General features: G+C 43.4%; 1 protein-coding gene across 6 annotated transcripts in view; it reads left to right on the top strand.

Moving 5' to 3' along the window:
* PHF21B (PHD finger protein 21B) overlaps positions 1-20940 on the top strand; it is a 2393713-nt gene that overhangs the window by 1524265 nt on the left and 848508 nt on the right. For all 6 annotated transcript variants that reach the window (XM_044088084.1, XM_044088083.1, XM_044088082.1 and 3 more), the window contains one exon: positions 14848-14899. In XM_044088084.1, the coding sequence (XP_043944019.1) occupies positions 14848-14899 (52 nt within the window). The remainder of the gene's footprint in view (positions 1-14847; positions 14900-20940) is intronic.

The following is a 20940-nucleotide window of genomic DNA, read 5'->3' as shown; positions in this document are numbered from 1 at the left end:
GCTTGGGGATATTCCTTCCATGCCGGAGAACAAAGACTTACAAGATTTACTAAATTCTGCCACTCTCGTCAATAAGCATTCACTTCATTGTGGTTTTGACACCTTGGTGGCTTCCTGCAGAGCCACAGCCACTGGTTCTGTTATTAGAAGGCATGCTTGACTTAGGAAGCAGCCTCTTTCTGAACCTGTAAAATCTAAATTGCTGGATGTTCCTTTGCACAAAGACAACCTTTTTGGTAACAAGGCTGAGGAGGTACTGAAAAAGTTGGAGGATAAGGTGAAATCTATGCAAGCTGTAAAACATTTCCTTCAGTTTCAGCCTCCTCGGTTTAGCAGGCATTATCCTTCGAAGAAGTGGTCTTTCCCTGATCCTGGCAAGCAGGGTCGCTCTAGGCCTAGGGGTTTCAGATCTTCCAGAGGGCAGGCTTCTTCCCCTCAAAGGGCTAAACAGTGGCATCCTTCTGCTAAATCGTGAAGTTCTAAGCCAGCTTCCCAAAGCAAGCATTCTCAATGACTCCAGCCTTCTTGTGCCTACCTCTGCAGGCCCAGGGTTTCCTTTGGGGGGGAAGGTTAGCCAGGTTCGCAGAGGTATGGTCAGCAATCACAGACGACAAATGGGTGCTCAGCATAGTAAACCAAGGTTACAAGTTTTATTTTCACACCTTCCCTGTTCTACAAGGGTAACCAGACATACCTAGAACTCTCAGGGCAGAGGTAAAGAATCAAATTTCTTCTCTACTGACTATGGGTGCTATAGAACCAGTTCCTGTAAATCAGGCAGGCCTAGGGTTTTATTTAAGACTTTTTCTGGTACCCTTAAAAAGGGGGCACCTGGCGCCCTATTCTGGATCTGTCTATTCTAAACACTTTTCTGGTGATTCCCAAATTCAAGATGCTCACTCTTCAACAGTTACTGCCAATGCTGGACAAGGATTCATGGCTGGTAACTTTGGATCTCAAGGAGGCTTATCTGCACATCCTAATAAGGGAAAGTTGCAGGCAGTTTCTTTGTCTCAGGGCTGGGGAGCAACACTTCCAATTCTCTGTGCTGCCCTTTGGCTTAGCTACTGCTTCCAGAGTTTTCACAAAGTGCCTGGCGCCAGCCATTGCTTTTTGCAGGCAGAGAAACATTCAAATTTATCTTTACCTGGATGACTGTCTCATTCAAACAAACTCCCCAGAAAAGTTAAAAAAGGATTTGGACTTTGTGAAGAACATTCTCACTTCCTTGGGTTACACTGTCAATGAAAAGAAGTCAAAGTTGGTTCCTACAAGGAGATTGTTTTCCTGGGAGTGAGTCTGAATACAGCCACCCAGATGGTATTCCTGCCTCAAGACAAACAACAAAATCTTTTGGCTTATTTCAAGGACTTGGCAAGCATGACCCAGCTGTCTGTAAGGCAATTCCTGCAAGCACTGGGGTTCATGGCTTCATGTATCCTGATGATCCCATATGCAAGGCTGCATATGAGAAAACTTTGATGGTACCTCAAGAACCTTTGGTGTCAACACACACAGGACTTAGACTTGATTCTTCCCCTTATTCCCTGTCTACAAATGGGATTTCTCTGGTGGGCGACAGCCTGTTCTCAGAACAAGGGTCTGCCTTTCCGCCCACCACCTGCCAGCCAGACTCTCACCACAGATGCCTCAGATTATGCATGGGGGACACAGCTGGAAAGCAGGGGCATACAGGGGACTTGGAGCACTCATCAGATTCATTTGCACATAAACGTAAAAGAATTGATGACAGTGCAGCAGGCCTTGCTGGCTTTCAAGGACCTACTCTGCTCTGGGACTCTTCTGATCAGGAGAGACAATACCACAGTCATGTGGTACATCAACAAGCAGGGGGGGACTCGCTCTTACCCTTTGTGCAGACACAGCATGAGACTATGGTCCTTAGCAGCTTCCATGGGCATACATCTCATAGCCCAGTATCTTCCAGGAGGCTAAACTCATTGGCGGATCAATTGAGCAGACATGTTCTGGATCCTCACGAGTGGCAACTGAATAAGATAATTTTCCATCACATCACTCAGCATTGGGGCACTCCTCAAGTGGATCTTTTCTCCTCTCACACCAATCATCTCCTTCCAACCTTCTGCACCAGGGAGTTTCACAACAAAGCTTGGAGAGTGGATGCTTTGTCCTTCCCATACTCTCAATTTATGCCTTCCCTCCTCTGCCTCTTCTTCCCAGATTGCTGCTAAAGATAAGAGATGAAAAACCAAAGGCATTTCTTATAGCACCAGATTGGCCCAGGCAGCATTGGTATCCCCTTCTTTGCAACCTTTCCCAAGCTCAGCCTTGGCATCTTCCCCTGGTACCAGATCTGTTGGTTCAGGAAGGGGGAAAGTTTCTTCATCCTCATCTTCAAACTAAGCATTTAACTGCCAGGCTAATACTTTAAATCTTTCCCAGCAGGTGGTTGAAGTTCTTCATGAGGCCAGGAGGCCTAGCACCTGGAAATCCTATGCTGATAAATGGAAGAGATTTTGCTCTTGAATGCAGGCTAAAGGAGAAGAGTCTTCTTATCCTTATCTTTCCCTCATTCTTGATTATCTAGCAGGTTTGCTTAATGGTGGACTTTCCTTTTCTTCAATTAAGATTCATGCTTCAGCAGTTTCTGCTCATTGTTCTTTTGAGCAACCAGTTTTTTCTCACCCCTTGATGAAGCAGTTCCTGAGGGGAGCTAGCAATCTTAGACCTCTCAGAAGAGCTCCTACGCCTGCTTGGGATCTTAATTTTGTCCTGGAGAAGCTTGCTCTACCTCCCTTTGAACCTGCTGCCTCTGCAGAATTAAAGTTTCTTTCATGGAAGACTGCCTTTCTTTTGGCTATTACTTCTGCCAGAAGGGTTTTGGAGCTGCAAGCCTTAATGGCAGTAGAACCTTTCATTATTTTTCATACAGATCAGGTTTTTCTGAGAACTAATCCCTCCTTTATGCCTAAGATGGTTTCCAGTCTGACCTTTAATCAGTGTATTCATCTGCCTACCTTTTTCAATTACCCCCAGAATAAAGGGGAAAGGATTCTGCACTCTCTTGATGTGCACAGACAGTTGAGATTTTACTTAAACAGGACTAAACCCTTTCGGAAGTCTGAGCAGTTATTGGTTAGTTTTGCTCCTGGGGCTCAGGGTAAAGCTATTTCGAAACAAACCATCTCCAAATGGATTGCTCATTGTATTCACTTTTGTTACCTGCAGCATGGGAAGGTTCCCCCTCAGGGTACTACGACCCATTCTACTAGAGCAGCCTCTACTTCTGCAGCTTTTTTGAGGTGTGAAGCAGCTAGTTGGTCTTCTGTCCATACTTTCACAAACCATTCCAATCTACCTTTGTTTTCTAAATCCAGGGCTGGTTTTGCCTCTGCAGTTTTGCAAAACCTCCTTACCAACCCTTAATTTGTGATTCTTCCTCCCCCCTTTTGTTTTTTTTCCTGGGCTTTGGGAATTAACCCATATGTTAGGACTACAACAGTGAAACACGAAGAACATAGTACAGTTGTGTACACTTAGTATAAATGTAGATGTTCGAGTGTATTCACTGTTGCAGTCCTGGATGTTCATCGTGTTACCCTGCTGCAGTCATCACACTTGGGTTATCCTGTCGTCAGGTGGTCCCGCAGTCGGCCGGAATTCCAAAGTCTTGGTCCGGTGTCGGTTGCTGTCACCTCTTCCCTGACGTCAGTGCGCCAGGGGTATATATAATGCAACCGACGCCATTTTCTCCAGCCTTTCTTGCCGCGCGGTGCCCGAAGCAGAAGCAGTTCGCAAGTGCCGGTCGGCCGACTCCTGAGATTTTCGAATTCGAATTTCAGACCGAAGTCTTCTATAAAGCTAAGTACCCCATTGGGGAAACTTTTCTTGCCTCAGACCGATGTCAGAAAAAGTTAACAATTGTATTTCTTGTGGGAAGCAAATACCTCATAAGGATTTTCATTCTTATTGCATGCCTTGCCTAGGCCCAGACCATGATGTCACTTCTTGTCGGTTTTCTGCTAGGTTTAATAAGCGTACTATTAAAAGACACTTTGATTTTGCACGACACTACTTCGGTAGGAAATTTAACTACACCATGCCATCGGAGCAACCGACTACTGGCATGCGCAAAAAACGCAGGGATAAGGACAGACAGCCCAGGCCTAAGCCAGATTCCGAGGCCTCGGCTGATCCGGTCTCCGGTTCTTCGGTCCTCAGTGAGGCTTTGACGCAGCCCCTGACTACCACAGATCTGGAACCCGAGACTGCTACGGAAATTTTGACGGAATGTACCAGGCTGACGCAGCCTTTTACTTCAGGCCCTTCTGACACCTTTGCTACAAAAGACGTCGGTACTACAGAAATGCCATCGGTTTCTGAAGGCGTTATCAGACCGACGACTATCACCTTTAAAACGTTTTCTAAGTCGAAGACTCCTTCTAAATCTAAAAGGACTGCACTTCAGTCTCCTGTTCAAGGCTCCATGCCTAAGAAACAGATGCTCAAAATGGCTGAAGATTTGATTTCTTTAATCAGGGGTTCCCAGCCCCCTCCTGACAAAAGGCCTAGACAAGAGGAAGATTATGCATCCTCTGAGCAAATGTCCATTTCTTCAAACTCCTCTGAGGACCAAGACTACTCCTTCTCTCCTTATGAAGATTCTGATGCTGAGGACTCTATTCCCTCAGCTTCTCCTCCTGAAGACTACTCCTTTGGGGAAACTTTACACACTATGAGGGAACATTTTCACTGGGAAGGTCAGGACTACTCTGATTCAAAGAAAAGGCTCAGAGAATTTCTTTTACTCCCCCAACACAGACCACTTGCCATTCCACCAGTTTTGGACATTGTGGATGATGTCTATTTAGAATCCAGTTTCAGACTCTCTACCTCCTGCTCCGGCTAAGCCAGACAGATACTATAGATATCAAAGCGTCTTTTAATAGTATGCTTATTAAACCTAGCACAAAACCGACAAGAACTGTTTGTTGCATTATATATTATCTGCACTTAAAGTTTCATTTAGTCGAAAATTGGTCGAAAGTTGTTTGTTTGTTAAATTTAAATGTTGAGGCTGCCCACTAAAGTTTGCTAGCCTGTGTAACTGATTTATTACTGTTTCCTGCATTTCTGTGTGCTTTCTATCTCAAAAACAAAAAAAACAAAAAAATATCCTTGTTTTCCTGCCTCTCCTCGACTAGTTTAGACCAGTATACAGGCGTTGCTGTATTCTGGGCTGTGGTGTAGTTCCTGTGTTGTCCATTGCCTTACTTGGATAGAAGGAAGTTTCTTTGCTCACCAGTGGGAGTGGGGAGTCTTGAGCAGCCTATCTGTCCCTGAAGGAGTTACCTCAGCACAAGAGCTTGTAGTAATTGGTTGTTTTGGACCATTTCTAGCTCTTTTGAAGTTCCCTGTTTAAAATCCGCGTTTGCATGGCTTTGCCCGTTTGTGCGCATAGCGCAGCACTGGTTAAACAAGGTTAAACTTTTTCTGGCTCCGCCAAGTCTGCTCTTCAAATTTTCCCTTAAGAAAGCTCTACTCTTATAATAATCAGTCTACTCGCTTTATTATAAGCCTAGCACCTGTTCTCAAAACCTCTCTTCTAAGTAAGCACTCGCTAACTAAAGTAAGCACTACATCCACTTACCACCCCTGTGAGTACCCACTTCCTTTAAAGGCACAGCACTCCCTTATAATATTCTAGCATGTCGAGTGGTAGATTACTAGCATCCTCTCCGGTTCAGCTGGTTAATCTGGGAATCTTGAGACAATGCTACAATTGTCTCATGTACACAGACAACCCTCTCCTCCTCCCAACAAACACAAATACATGTGAGAGATGCAACTATATAGCCAAATTGGAGGCTGAACTCTCTCAACTCAGGACTGGCAAGACCAGACAGGAGGAGAAGGTAACCACACACACACCAAACCCAGTCCCACATAGACATACCACAACTGCAAACCAAACACATAATAACACAAAGACATACTCGGAGGCTCTAACAAAATACTTACCAAAACAACAGAGGCTCCCAAAGCAGACACCCAAAAATCCACCACCTCAAAACATAACACATGCAACACATACTTCAATAAATCAGTGTGTCAAACAATCACAGCCCTTAAGGCCAAACACCATGCCTGATACACTAGTAATAGGTGACTCTATAGTCAGACACACTGACGTTCCGCTTACCAGGCTAAACAAGGAGAGGGTAACGGTGAGCTGCCTGTCGGGAGCTAGGATCCGCCACATAACACACGCACTCAGGTAACTCCAAAGCAGGTACAAATATGACTCCGTCATTGTCCACGCCGGCGTGAATGACCTGAGACGTACCTCCCTGGACTACATGAAAAGAGACATAGAGGAGCTCTCTGATTATGTAGCCCAGGCTGGTATGACCCTGACCCTGAGCAGCATCTTGCCCTCACCAAGAATGATGCCACAATACAAAGACAAGATGATCAGCTTTAATAATTGGCTCAAATACTGGTGTCATTCTAGGGGGATCCAATGTCTGTCTGCTTGGGATGACATGCTGGACAAGCCATGCTGCTTCGCAAGGGACGGCTTGCATCTGTCACCACTGGGCTTCCGGATATTGGCTAAGGCTCTTGCCACCCCCATAGTGCCTTTTTTAGGCAAGGCTCAAAAGACAAACCCACCTTCTTAGAAAACAAAAATGGAAAAAAATTAAGGGTAATGCTGCTCAACGCCAGAAGTCTAAATCTCAAGATGCAGGCTCTCGAAGCACTCCTCAGTATGGAGAACATCGATGTCTGTGCAGTAACTGAAACCTGGTTCAAGGCTCCTGCGAGCACTCCAGCGCTACCAGGCTATACCTTGTATCATGCTTTTTGGCCCCAAAACTTGAGCCAAACCAAAAAGGGAGGAGTAGTGTTCATATTCATCAAGGACACCCACACCTTCAGGTTAGTGGCAACACATGAAGCATCAGAGACCATCCAGGTGCAACTAACCATAGGCAAAACTGCTATCCAACTGGTAGCATGTTACAGACCACCCTCCCAATCTCAGGAACCCCATTCAGCCTTCCTGAAGACATTGGAGGATATGAATGTCTCACCAAACACCATCATATTGGGAGACTTCAACTACCCTAACATAGACTGGGTGCATTATTCTAGCCCAAACACCCTAGCCCAAAGGTTCCTGGAATTCATAAATTCAAATGCAATGGAACAGCTAGTCACCTCTCCCACAAGGGAAGATAATATACTAGACCTGATCATCACAAACATGGGGACAAAGTGCTCCACACCGGAAGTATACCCCTCACTAGTGAGATCTGACCACAAACTAATCACCCTGGATATACATATCCCACCTCCACCCCCAACACAAAATACTACAGTGAAAAACTTCTCAAAAGCCGACTTTACACTTCTTAAAACTGAGATGGTATCCTTTAAGCCCACTGGGCTAGTGGAAACCACATCCCACAATGCAGAATCCTTCACAAATGCTTTCTACGGACATCTCCAAGAATGCATGGATCATGCAATCCCAAATAAAACCAAGACCCTCTCCACCAAGGGCAGGCATCCTGTCTGGTGGACCCCAGCCATAAACAAATTGTATAACAAAAGAAGGAAGCTGCTGCACGACAGAGCAAAATCCCATAAAGAGAAGGCATCTCTGATCAGCACTAGTAGAAAGCTACGTTCTCTCATAAAAACATCCAAGGCCAAATTTGAGAGATAAATCTCTATGGACACTAAAGATAACCACAAGGCCTTCTTCTGCTATGTTAGAAACCTGGGCGGAAACCCTCAGATATGTTCAGAGTTAGTTCACAATGGCAAAAAATACACTGAACCCACAGATATTGCCAACATTCTGGCAGACAGGTTCAGTGCAAATTTCTCCCCTCCCTCACCCCCAAAAGAAGAAATACTTATCCCAGCTGAATGTAACCTCCCTGTCATCTCAGATGTCCAGGTGAGAACCGCCCTCAGCAAAGCTAAAAACACAGCATCAGTGGGACCTGACGGTATCCCGGGTTGCGTGCTACGTGAACTCCAAGAGGAGCTAAACCTGCACATAAAAATGCTATTTAACCTTAGCCTTACTACAGGATATGTACCTGAACACTGGCGTACAGCAACAGTAGTCCCACTCCACAAAGGAGGCACCTCTACAGACCCTGGTAACTACCGCCCCATAAGCTTAACCAGCCTGGTCTGCAAAGCTATGGAAAGAATCAATATGGAACTCATAAATAGAGACATTGGGATCTTACAGACACTTGATCCCACCCAGTTCGGCTTTGTAAAGGGCAGATCCTGCCTTTTGAACCTGGTTGACTTTTTCGAAACAGTCACTAGAGCCATTGACGAGGGCAAAGCAGTCCATACAGCCTACCTGGACTTGGATAAAGCTTTCAACACAATACCCCACTCTGGCATCATAGACAAGCTCAACAACTTAAATGTAAATCCATATGTCACAAGATGGGTTGCAAACTGGCTAAAGGATAGAACCCATAAAGTCAGAATCGCTGGAGCCATGTCAGACTCAAAGCCAGTCACAAGTGGTGTCCCACAGGGCTCTGTCCTGGGACCCCTGTTGTTTGGCATTTATTTCTCAGATGTGAAAGCAAACATGGGAGGGTTGTGGCTGACAAAGTTCGCAGATGACTGCAAACTAGGCGCCATAGTCGATACACCAGCTGACACATACATCCTACAGAAAGGCCTCACTGAAACAGACAACTGGTGCCGGAGTCATGGCCTTAAACTAAATGCCAAAAAATGTATAGTCATCCCCTTTGGGAAAAACAAAGTACCCACAAATTATCACATAGAGAGCAACCCACTGAGTACGGAAAAAGTAATCAGAGACCTGGGGACCCAAGTCGATAGTGACCTCTCATTTGACACCCACGTTGCCAAAGTGGTTAGAAAGACTTTCTACCTTGCCCACCTTATCATGAAGGGATTCACATCCAGATCAAAGGAGGTCATTGTACCCCTATACTCCTCCCTTATCAGGCCCATGATTGAGTACAATGCCCCATTTGGTATGTACCTCACCCGGCACTTGCAACAGCTAGAGACCCCAAAAGTACCTCACCAAGAGGATCAAGGGTCTCCAACATATGTCATATGCTGCCAGACTAAAGAAACTCCATCTCTGTTCAGTAGCATACCGCCTACTCAGAGGTGATCTGTGCCTGACGTACAAGGCCATGTCCAATCAAGAATTGATGGACATGCTCCACCTCAAAAAATCCAAATCCATCAGAACCACGAGAGCTAAAGATTTAAACCTCAGCACAAATATGAATAGGACACGCTGGAGGGACAGATTCATAACTCAGAGGCTTCCCATACTCTGGAACAGAATCCCAGTTCATGTTAGGCAGAGCCCCTCACTGACTCTCTTCAAGAGAAATCTTGACGAGTGGATGGGAGATCGTAGGTTTACCCCAGGGGGTCATCTCTGTGTCACTACTAGACAGAGGCATAGTAAACTAATTCTATTATGTAAGGGGTCTTCACTGTGTCACTACTAGACAGAGGCACAGTATTCTAAATCTATTCTGTACACTTTTGTACCATTACATGGGGTGGCGAAAGCCACATCACTATGGCTAGGCTTATAAATGCCCCAGGGCAGATAGCCTAGTACTAAACTATGAAACTACGAGTGCCTGATTCCCACAAATTTCTTTACAAAAACCCTGTAGCTGACCCAGAGACTATCTCACAGGGTCCCAAGGGGGCTAAGGCTTCTATGGCTAAAAACCCAGTACCTTCCGAGAGGGATTTCAGAGCACTAGACAGGTGGTGGAAAAAGGTTTACACCTCAGCCACACTAGCTGTGAGGGCACTGAATTGTCAATTTCACATGCTTAAGTATCAGCAATTTCTAATCTCTCAGTTAAAGCAAAGAATAACCTCTCTCCCTCAACAATCTGAATTGAAAGAAGTACAGGATCTGTTGCACGCCACTGAGCAGGTGGGCAAACATACCTTACAATGTGGGTTTGATTCTTTGGAGGCCTCCTGCAGAGCAGCTGTCACTGGATCTGTTATACGTAGGCATGCTTGGTTAAAGGAACAAACTCTGCCTGATCATGTTAAAGCAAAACTACTAGATGCTCCCTTATAGCAAGATGTTTTTTTTGGAGTTAAAGCAGAAGAAGTTTTAAAGAAAATGGAAGATAAGACAAAATCTATGCAGACAGTCAAAGATTTCCTACAAGTACAACCCCCTCGCTTCAGCAGAAACTGGCCAACAAAAAATTGGTCCTTTCCAGCCACTGACAGACCACAGAGGGGTAAATACAGACGCCCAAGAGGCAGAGGACAACCACAAGCCCAGTATAAACCTCGCCCATGGGGCTTTACAACACAGAAGGGAGGAGAAGACAGGTCTCAAACCACCAGAAGGCAAACTCAATGACTTGCACCTCATCTGGCCAAGCAATACTCTCTTGGCAGCCCCCTTGGGGGGAAAACTCACACTTTTTGCAGACAACTGGCACATTGTCACAAAGGACAAATGGGTCCTAGACATAATTTTACGAGGATACAGATTCCACTTTCACACCTTGCCAATGAAAAGAGGAATGCCAAACCTGCCACAAAATCAATGGGCAGAGGCACAAAAGCAAATTACAGCTCTCATGGACATGAGAGCCATTCAACTGGTACCTACTCGAGAGCAAGGCCAATGATTTTATTCAAGACTCTTTCTAGTGCCTAGAAAGGACAATGCCTGGAGACCAATTCTGGACCTTTCAATTCTAAACACCTTCTTACAAGTACCCAAATTCAAGATGCTAACACTACAGCAGCTACTTCCCATGTTGGGCAAGGAAGCATGGCTAGTTACGTTGGACCTCAAGGAGGCATACCTGCATCTCCCTATCGGACAAAGTTGCAGAAGATACTTCCGTTTCATTGCAGGTTCAACCCATTACCAATTCTCTGCACTGCCCTTTGGCTTATCTACTGCGCCCAGAGTTTTCACAAAATGCCTGGCACCAGTAAGTGCATACTGCAGACAAAGAGGAATTCAAATATATCCATACCTGGACGACTGCCTCATCCAAGCAGAAAGCAAAGACATTCTCTTACATCATCTGGCCTTTGTAAAGCATCTACTAAACTGCCTGGGGTACACAGTAAACGAAAAGAAGTCAAAACTAGTACCCTCACAAAAAATAACATTCCTGGGTGCCAGCTTGAATACAACGGCCCAGAAGGCTTATCCTATGCCAGACAAGCAACTACAACTGACTCAATATTTCAAGACAGTGGCAACAAAGACCCAATTAACTGCAAGAAAAATTCTGCAGGCTTTGGGCTTCATGGCATCTTGCATACTAATAATACCATTTGCAAAGCTGCATATGAGGAAATTACAGTGGTACCTAAAAAGCGTATGGTCTCAACACAGCCACAGCTTGGACACAATGGTATCTCTCATTCCCTGCCTACAACAGGAATTTCTATGGTGGTCACAGGCATGTCACCTCAACAAGGGTCAGGCTTTCACCTTGCCCCCAGCCAGGCAAACTATCACAACAGATGCTTCAGACTATGCCTGTGGGGCACACATGGCAGGACAATGCATTCAAGACCTATGGACTGCAGATCAAAAAATCTGCACATAAATCAAAAAGAGATGCTAGCTGTACAGAAATCTCTGACAGCCTTCAAGGATCTATTACATCCAGAACAACTTGCAATAAAGACGGACAACACCACAGTAATGTGGTACATAAACAAACAAGGGGATACACATTCTTACCCTCTATGCAGGCAAGCAATGACCTTATGGAACACAGCTCTGGCCTACCAAGTCCAGTTACAAGCTCAATTCCTGCCAGGACAGAAAAACACATTGGCAGACGACCTCAGCAGAAACATCAAGGATCCCCACGAGTGGAAATTAGATCCACAAATATTTGCAATGATAACTCAAAAATGGGGCCTTCCAGACATAGACCTGTTCGCCAGTCCTCAAAACTATCAACTGACAAAATTTTGTACAAGGACATTTCACCATCAAGCTTGGAAAGTGGACTCTCTCTCTTTCAGTTGGAAAAACCTGACAGTATATGCCTTCCCTCCATTGCCTCTCCTCACAAAGGTTCTTTTGAAAGTCAAAAAGGAGAGACCACGACTGATTCTCATAGCCCCAGACTGGCCACGACAGCACTGGTATCCGCTATTGAAAAATATGGCCCACAGCCCACCATGGATATTGCCTCAAATTCCCCATTTGCTCATACAACAAAACAATCAGATTCTTCACAGCCATCTCAAAACTTTAAATCTGGCTGCATGGCAAATCATCTAAACATCCAACCAGCCCCTCTTTCACAAACAGTTCTGGATGTTATTCTGGAAGCCAGGAGGCCAAGCACCAGGAAGGATTATTCGGACAAATGGAGAAGGTTTTGTCCTGGAACCAAGCTAAAGGCCAAGACACAATTCGGCCTCACATGCCTCACATTCTACAGTATTTAGCTGAGATGTTGCACAAAGGACTTTCCTTTGCTTCAATTAAAATCCATGCTTTGACTATTTCAGCTCACTACAACACGGATCCACCTTTATTTTCACATCCTCTTCTAAGGCAGTTCCTCAGAGGGGCAAAAAACATTAGACCACCTAGGAAAGCTCCTACACCAACATGGGACCTCAATTTTGTTCTGGAAAAACTAACGTTACCTCCCTTTGAACCAGCTTTCTCTGCAGATCTACAGTTCCTATCATGGAAGACTGCCCTGCTCCTAGCAATAACTTCAGCTAGAAGAGTCTCAGAGCTACAGGCACTAATGGCAGTGGAACATTTCCTCATTTTTCATCAAGACAGAGTTTCTCTACGAACTAATTCTTCCTTTATGCCTAAGGTGGTTTCCAGCGTAGCTTTAAATCAAACCATCCACTTACCCACCTTCTTCCCCAATCCACAGAACAAAGGTGAGAGACTCCTGCATTCCTTGGACATTCACAGGCAGCTTCGTTACTATTTGGACAAAATTAAGGCTTTCAGAAAATCTGACCAGCTCTTTGTATCCTATGCTACAGCTTCTCAAGGGAAGGCTATATCAAAGCAAACCATTTCTAAATGGATAGGTCATTGCATACGTTTCTGCTATACCCATCATGGGAAACCAGTTCCTGCTACCATTAGATCCCACTCTACCAGGGCAACAGCTACCTCTACAGCCTTTCTCAGGTGGGTTCCAACCAAGGAAATTTTAGAAGCTGCAACTTGGAGTTCAGTACACACCTTTACCAAACACTATCACTTACCTCTTTACTCTAAGTCCAGGGCGGGCTTCGCCACTGCAGTTCTGCAGGGCCTTATAGCCTCCACTAACCCTCTATGATACCTTCCCCCACCTTAGCTTTGGGATTCAACCCAAGTGTGATGACTGCAGCAGGGTAACACGATGAACATAGTACAGTTTTGTACCTACCATAAATGTAGATGTTCGAGTGTTCACCCTGCTGCAGTCCAGGTTACCCCCCCTCCATCCCCTCTGATCTACTGGCTAAATCTTTTCTATGCCTTACTGATGTATTTGCTTATAGCTGAAGGGATTTTGTGTTTGTGCTGTGGTTACTCCTTTTGGTACTAATTTCTGACCACCTTTTTGGGGGCACCTGACATCTGGGGCAAGAAAAACTGAAGAAAATGGCGTTGGTTGCATTATATATATACCCCTGGTGCACTGACGTCAGGGAAGAGGCGACAGCAACCGACGCCGGACCAAGACTTTGGAATTCCGGCTGACTGCGGGACCGCCTGACGACAGGATAACCCAAGTGTGATGATTGCAGCAGGGTGAACACTCGAACATCTACATTTATGGTAGGTACAAAACTGTACTTTTCCCACCCTCCATTCCCCCTTTTTTCATAAGGCACAGACTAGATATGTTATTTTTGGATGGCATGTTTCCTTCCTGGTTTATCCTTCTTTTGGGGGCTCCTGACAGTTAAGGCAAGAAAAACTGAGGAAATGGTGTCAGCCACCTCCTTTTATACCTGACGTTCTGATATCAGTTTTATAGCCGATGTCATATACCGAGGACTCTGGTATTTGGGCCGACTGAGGGCTACCGGGAGCCGGATAACCCTATATGTTAGGACTGCAACAGTGAATACACTCGAACATCTACATTTATGGTAAGTGTACACAACTGTACTTTTCCTAGCTGTTGCTCTCAGAGTTTGAGGTAAATTTACACAGATTAGGGGACTATCTGACTAGTCTAACACTAATTCTCTTGGCTAATTTCTGTATACTAAGAATGCACTACAGCAGTGATCAGGTTTTTCAAACATTTAAGGTTATGGTTTGCACCATCACATAATTGTACTTTCTGTTGATCCCCTTTCTAGAACCAGTTTTTAGGTGGCAGAGTTGAAACAAATAACTGAAAGCAGATCTTAACTGGTGCAATGTCCATACATTCTTTACGAATTATGAGGAATACTTAGAGGGTGTTGATATTTTTTGGACATATATTTTGTGTGGTACATCCCATATAATATTCCTCATTAAAAAGAATGTCTAATAATTGTTTCTTTTAAGGCCATATACCACATAAAGGACTAGTAGAGTACTTGTTCATTTGGGAAACATAATTGCCTAGTCCAAATGTCCTCATCAAGTTAAGTAACATACGTGTTTTGTCTTATCTTTTTAAAACATCACCACTGTTTCTTTCAGAGAGGGTTATCAGTAGCTTTCAGTTGTAAGGCATATGCATGTTTGTCACTGTTTAATACGCATGTCTTTTATTCATGTGTGCCATTTATAAAAGAATAACAAGTATCTTTTTGTGCATTTTCCTTCAATAGAAAGTTGCCTTTATGGTAGCGCTTGGCTTGGTTACTACAGAACACTTAGAAGGTAAGATAATTATATGCATTAAATTTTTTTAACTGCTCCATTCTGACAGATATATTGGGAAGTGTGACAGAAGCAACTTGTAGATGGATTCAATTGTATATGTAGATGGTTACTGCGCACTGCATTACATAACATTACCCAATGAGTCTTCTGCCTGTGTAGAGTACTTACAGATGTTCAATGTAATATTCACTATTGAAGTCATAACGTCTGGGGATTGTTGCCTGCAGGTGTCCAACAGCTCCAGAAGTTATGACTGCAACATGCTGTACACCACCTCCACCTGGTTGCAGCTAACTTCCTCCCACCTGGCTGTCAGGAGATCAGTGATATAAGAGGGTTGTCAGCCGTTATCATACACAGTCTTTCTTTCACTGCATACTTTCAGTCATGCTATGTTCACCTGCTTCTAAAGCTAAGCTAAGTACCCTGTTGGGGAAGCTTCTTTTGTGAGAATTGCTGGTTGCTGTAGTAACCAGTTTAGATTTGGTTCTGAGTTTGAGAAAGTAAGTAATTGATTAGAGTGCAGGAAATAGATGCCGCAGAAGTATTTTCATTCCAATTTTGTGTTCTGCTTAGGCCTAGAGCACAACCTAGCCAGTAGTTTCTATTGTATTCTGTTCAACTTAAGGAAAGTTAAGCATCATGCTCAGTCTGCAGGAATATTGAGCCCTAAAGAAGGCTTGCTCATGGTTCATTTCCTTTGTGGCATCAGCCAAGTCTTTTGCTAGCTAGTCATCCAAGAAGCAAAGGTATTCAAAGAAGTGCCCAAGACAGAAGTATAGGTAAACCAACAGCCAGTAAAATTGGTTACTATTGGCCCAATGACACTGAAGTCAGTGAGTTACATTTGCTGCCTTCATGCTAATAGGTTCATAGGTAAGTACTAGGCAGTCAGTCTGTAGACAATTACAAGCCAAGCCAAAAAAATCCTATTCGCTAGCTCCTTATAGCCTCAAGGAGGACAAGACAAGATAGATGGGGTAGAATATGAGGCTGCCCATCCAGTTGTCTGGGTATATTTTGAAGTTGGCAAGGAGTAGTAACTCTGCTTGACATATAGTCTGTTTCTTCCAGAGCACAGAGTTAGTCACTGCCAAAACCTTTGGCATTACCCCCTGGGAGCCATTATGCTATTTGATAATGGTATGTCTTCACGATCTGAATCAGTCAGTGCAGTCTGGTGTTCTAGGGGTCCTCAGGGTCTGACACCAGAATTGTAATAAGCAAAGGGAAGTCTGTCTCCACACTTTTTGTGTATGAGGAAGCCAGCACAGAACAAAAAGAGGTGTCAAGCATCTGCCTATGATCCAAAGCCTTTCAGACAGCTACCCAGACTAAACTGAGGACAGAATTGTCCAAACCTGAGTGGTAGTCTCTTGCTTGCCCCAGCCTAGGCTTGCTAGATCCCTACCTATCTTTGCACCTCAGGCTCCTTTCTATAATTTATTCCATCTGCTTCAGAATTTTGTTTTGAACTCCAGGCATTCAGCTGCAAGCATGCCTTTTGTGGTAGGGGGCTTTTCTCAGAAGCAAAATAGAGAATCTTCCCCTTAGGAGGATTCTGTTACCCCAGATTTAGAGTTAGCTTATGTTGTCCAGATGTGTCCCCTGTCTACTTTGAAGCAGGCAGTGATGACACCTTATCCACTGATCCTCTGCCAGAGGATGTAACTTTTGGGGACACCCTTCATAGGATGACAAAAGCTTTCATATTGGAGGCTAAAATGTTCTTCCTGGCCAGATAAGGTACTTGGACTTTAGGGACCTGTCTGAACCAAATTCTCTAGTATCCCCTCCAGTCCTAGAAGTTCTGGAAGATGCATTTATTAGTACATAATTACAGCTAGTGCAATGACACTTGGCATGTTTTACAGAGTCCAGGATTCCCATGTCCAGCTGTGATGTCCCTGGATTCCATCACAGGAACTACCCTAGCTTCATGCAAGAATCCCCACCTGAATGATAAGGAGAACAGGATTCTTGACCACTTTGGGAAGAAAACCTACACCACTACTACTTGGCCTTTAACTGCAAAACTCATATGCTGAAATACCAAGAAACCATTCTCACTCAGCCCAAGTCTAAAGCAGATGGGATTAAAGATAAGGACCTAAAATGTAAAATGCTTGAAGTTAGTAAACTCTAGTGCCCAGGTTGCCAAGCACTTCATGAAATGCCACTGTGGTACCTTAGATGCATCATGCACGGCAGCAGGTACTGAGCCTTTTATTAAGAGATGTGGTGGCTAAGATTCAACCCTTACCACAGCATAAGAAAGCAGAGCTCCTTAAGGTATTTCTAAGTAAGGAGATTCTCTTTGGCTCCCTATTGAAAAGGTCTGCAAAAGACTGAAGGAAAAAGCAAAAAAACATCCAGTCTGTTACTGTTTTTATTTTCACTTTCCAGCTCAAAACTACAGCAGAAATTATCCTTCCAAAACCTGGCCTATTTAACCGAAGCATAACATGCAAATCCTAAAAATGTAGCTCGTACTAGAAGACATGGGGAGTAAAATAGAAGGAAAAGCATAGTAATACTGAGGTCCAGGAGCAACTGTGACTCCATCAAGCTTAAGCCTCCTCAAAATTTCTACCCCATCCCTTCCTTTCTTCCTTTCCTGCCCCCTTTTACACACAGTGTATAAATATACATACATATGTACATACATACATACATACATACATGCGTGTGCGTGTGTGTGTGTGCGCGCGCGCGTGTGTGTGTGTGTATACATATTGGGCTCCATCTTGTCTTGCTTGTAAAAGACTGGAAGGTGATCACCCTGACCACTGAGTCCTGAAGATTATGTCAGGGATACAGGTTACAGTTTCTAAGCAGACCCAAATTCTGAGGAATTTCTTCTATTCCTAAGGATCAGGTAGACGTGCTTCCAACTTTGATGGAAGATCTCCTCACTAAAGGCTTAACACAGATAGTGTCAAAAGGAGAATAAAGTACAGGGTTTTATTTAGGACTGTCTCTTATTCCAAGAAAATAAGCAACTTTGAGAAACGTATATCAGATCTGTCGAAGCTGAACAAATTTCTAAAGTTTCCAAAGTTCAAGCTGTTGATGTTGCAGGGTTTTTACCTCTTCTACTACCACAGGCCTTTTTAGACATTCCAAATCTCAATTATGCCCATCTCCCCACTCACATTGCCAGGGCGACACAGAAGGTTTCAGAAATTTGAAACAGGAGTACCCATTGCCATTTTATTTGCTTATCTTTTGGCTTGTCTACTCCACCTAGGGTATTTACCAAATTCCTAGCTCCACTAATTGATTATTGCAGAACTAAGGACATTCTATCTCTTCCTGGATGATGATGGCCTGATTTAAGCAGCTTTCCTAGAAGAGATTTGGAAGACTCTACAGCTTATCCTTTTCCTGTTCTAAAACCCAGTGTGTCTCTCTGAACTTCCCAACAATCTCATCTCACTCCTATGAGGCAGATTTTGTTCCTTCTGTCATTGCTGGACACAGAGAAACTGAAGGGTTTACTCCCTCCAGATAAGTGCCATCCTTGCCACAGTACCTCCAAACAATCTCCCAGCAGAAGACTATTCCAGCACAGGAGTTCCCAAGAGTTCTAGAGTACATGTGCTCATGTACCCTGATGTAACCACTGGCAAACCTATCCACGAGGACGTTACAGTGGTGCCTAAGAAACATATGGCATCAACTGCTACAATGTACAGGCCCCATACTATATCACAAATAATAAGAGCTTGCATAGTCGATGAAATAAATAAAGCTCAGTCTGTTGTGCACAAGAGATTGACAGCAGGGACCCAGAATCTAATGTAGCCTAGTGGGAAGTATGTGGGAGAAATTAGGATCCACTGTGTCTGAGCAAAGACTTCAGGAAAAAAAAATGCATCATTTTGAGAGAACTAATCCTCAGGGCCTTCAAACCTATTTAGAAAACTGGGAACCCTGTACATCCTCACAGACAGTACTGTAGGCACATGGTACCTCGCAAAAAGCAGGACATGATTAGGCATCTAGCCCAGGCAGAATCTTATCATGACACTTTGGGCATCTTACATTATATCTCAAGCTGCACAGGATTTAGATAGACCCACATAAATACATGTTAAATAGGGAATCTGCTTGGATTTGTTCCACAGGTGGGATGTGTCAGAAGTAGACAACTTAGTTGTTGAACCAGCACCCCATCTCCAGGAGTCTATACTATATATATATATATATATATATATATATATATATATATATATATATATATATATATATATATATATTCAGCATGAAATGGGCAAGTCTGTTTCAGTTTGCAGTCCCTCCAGTATGCTTAATCAGCAGAGTATTGCAGAAAGTAAAAGAGAAGAAGGCAAAAATACTCTTAATAGTTCCATTTTAATTCATACAGCACTGATTCTCACTTCTGCTGAACTTGGAGTGGTTTGTTTGCATTAGAACAAATGCCTTCTTACTGTACCCTAACCCTCAGTACTGACAGTGAGTTAGATTTAGCATTTTTAGAGGACATGCTTAAAATTATGAGTGAAGAGAGAGCGAGAGATAGAGAGAGAGAGAGATTGCTCTAAATATGCACTTTCAAATACTTGCAAGTTTTCTTGTGCAGGGAACCTGTTTTGATTTTCTACAAAGACAGGGTCACCATATGTGTACTAATCCCACTATCATGTCGAAGATGCAGACAGAATTATCCCTGAACCAAGTTATTCACCTCCCTCTTTTCTCCCCATCTCTCTAGGACAAGGGGAAAAGTTTACTTTTTGTAGATGTGCATAGGCAACTGAAATTTTATTTTGACAGAGCTAAATAGATTTAAAAATAAGTCCAGTTGTTTATCTACTTTACTAGGGAGAAGGAGGGGAGTGCCTGTAAACAAAACAAAACAAATTCCAAATTGCTAGCACACTCCATTTGTATTTAGTACTGTTTCCATGGTAAAACTACTCTGGGCATTTTAGAGCCTATTCCACTAAGGCTGTCCCCATAGAGGGGATTAATGCTCAGTCAGGTACTTTGTCATCAGTCATACATTAAGAAAAACACAAAAGGCCAGGCACCAGAAACCTCTGCAGCTGTAAAAGACGAAGAACAGGATACAGACAAAGCTGCTGAAAGTAGGCTCCAGAATCCACAATGAACTTGAAAAATACCAGGAAACGAATCTATGCAGAACTGCTTTATTACAACACACTAGCGCTTTCACAAAATGCTTCTTCAGGTGTAAAACTGATACAAAAAAAACACACCTTAAATAGCCAGGATGCACTCTAATTAACTTTTAAAAGGGAGACCTTAAAATCAGTTTAAAACATACATATACACTACATATACACTATTAATAAAACATACACCCTGCATAAAGAACAGATATATAACAATACATATATAAGCACATTTTAATGAGCATATAATCATATTTAATAAACAATCTACGATTATTATAAAATAGAAAAATAAAAAATATAAAAAACAAATAAATAAATAAAAGACAGGAATTACCTATGCAGAGCTCTTTTACCAAGAACAGGCTTCAAAGGCACCTGTTCATTTAAACCATGACCATAACTGGCTCTAAGCATGACTATCCACCTAGCCTCTACTTCCTCAGTTCTAGCTCTAATATCACCCACTCTAACACTCTCATATGTCCTAGAGACAACCATAAACATAAACTTATGTTGTACACCCATATTTTGTACATGCTTAGCTAAAGCATTAGTATTACTCCCTTTACCTATATGGTAATAATGCTCTCTTATTCTATCCTTTAGAGAACGATCTGTCTTGCCAACATAGAAACATCTACAGGCAACACAGTTAGCTAAATAAATCACGTGCATAGTTTCACAATCAGCCTGAACCCTGATGTCATACACTCTCTGCCTGTGTCAGGATGTGCAAAGAAAGGCTCTTTATTAATGTACTTGCACTGCGAGCATTTACCACATGATCTAGTACCAGGTACTGTCGGGGCATACTTTACTTCCTTAACATTACATAACCTTCTTCTTAAATTCTTCTTATTCTTAAAAGTGAAC

This window comes from Protopterus annectens, chromosome 11.part0 (genome assembly GCF_019279795.1).
Source record: "Protopterus annectens isolate FY-2018-M chromosome 11.part0, PAN1.0, whole genome shotgun sequence".
Lineage (NCBI taxonomy): Eukaryota > Metazoa > Chordata > Ceratodontiformes > Protopteridae > Protopterus > Protopterus annectens.
This window is presented reverse-complemented; position numbering and strand designations above follow the sequence as displayed.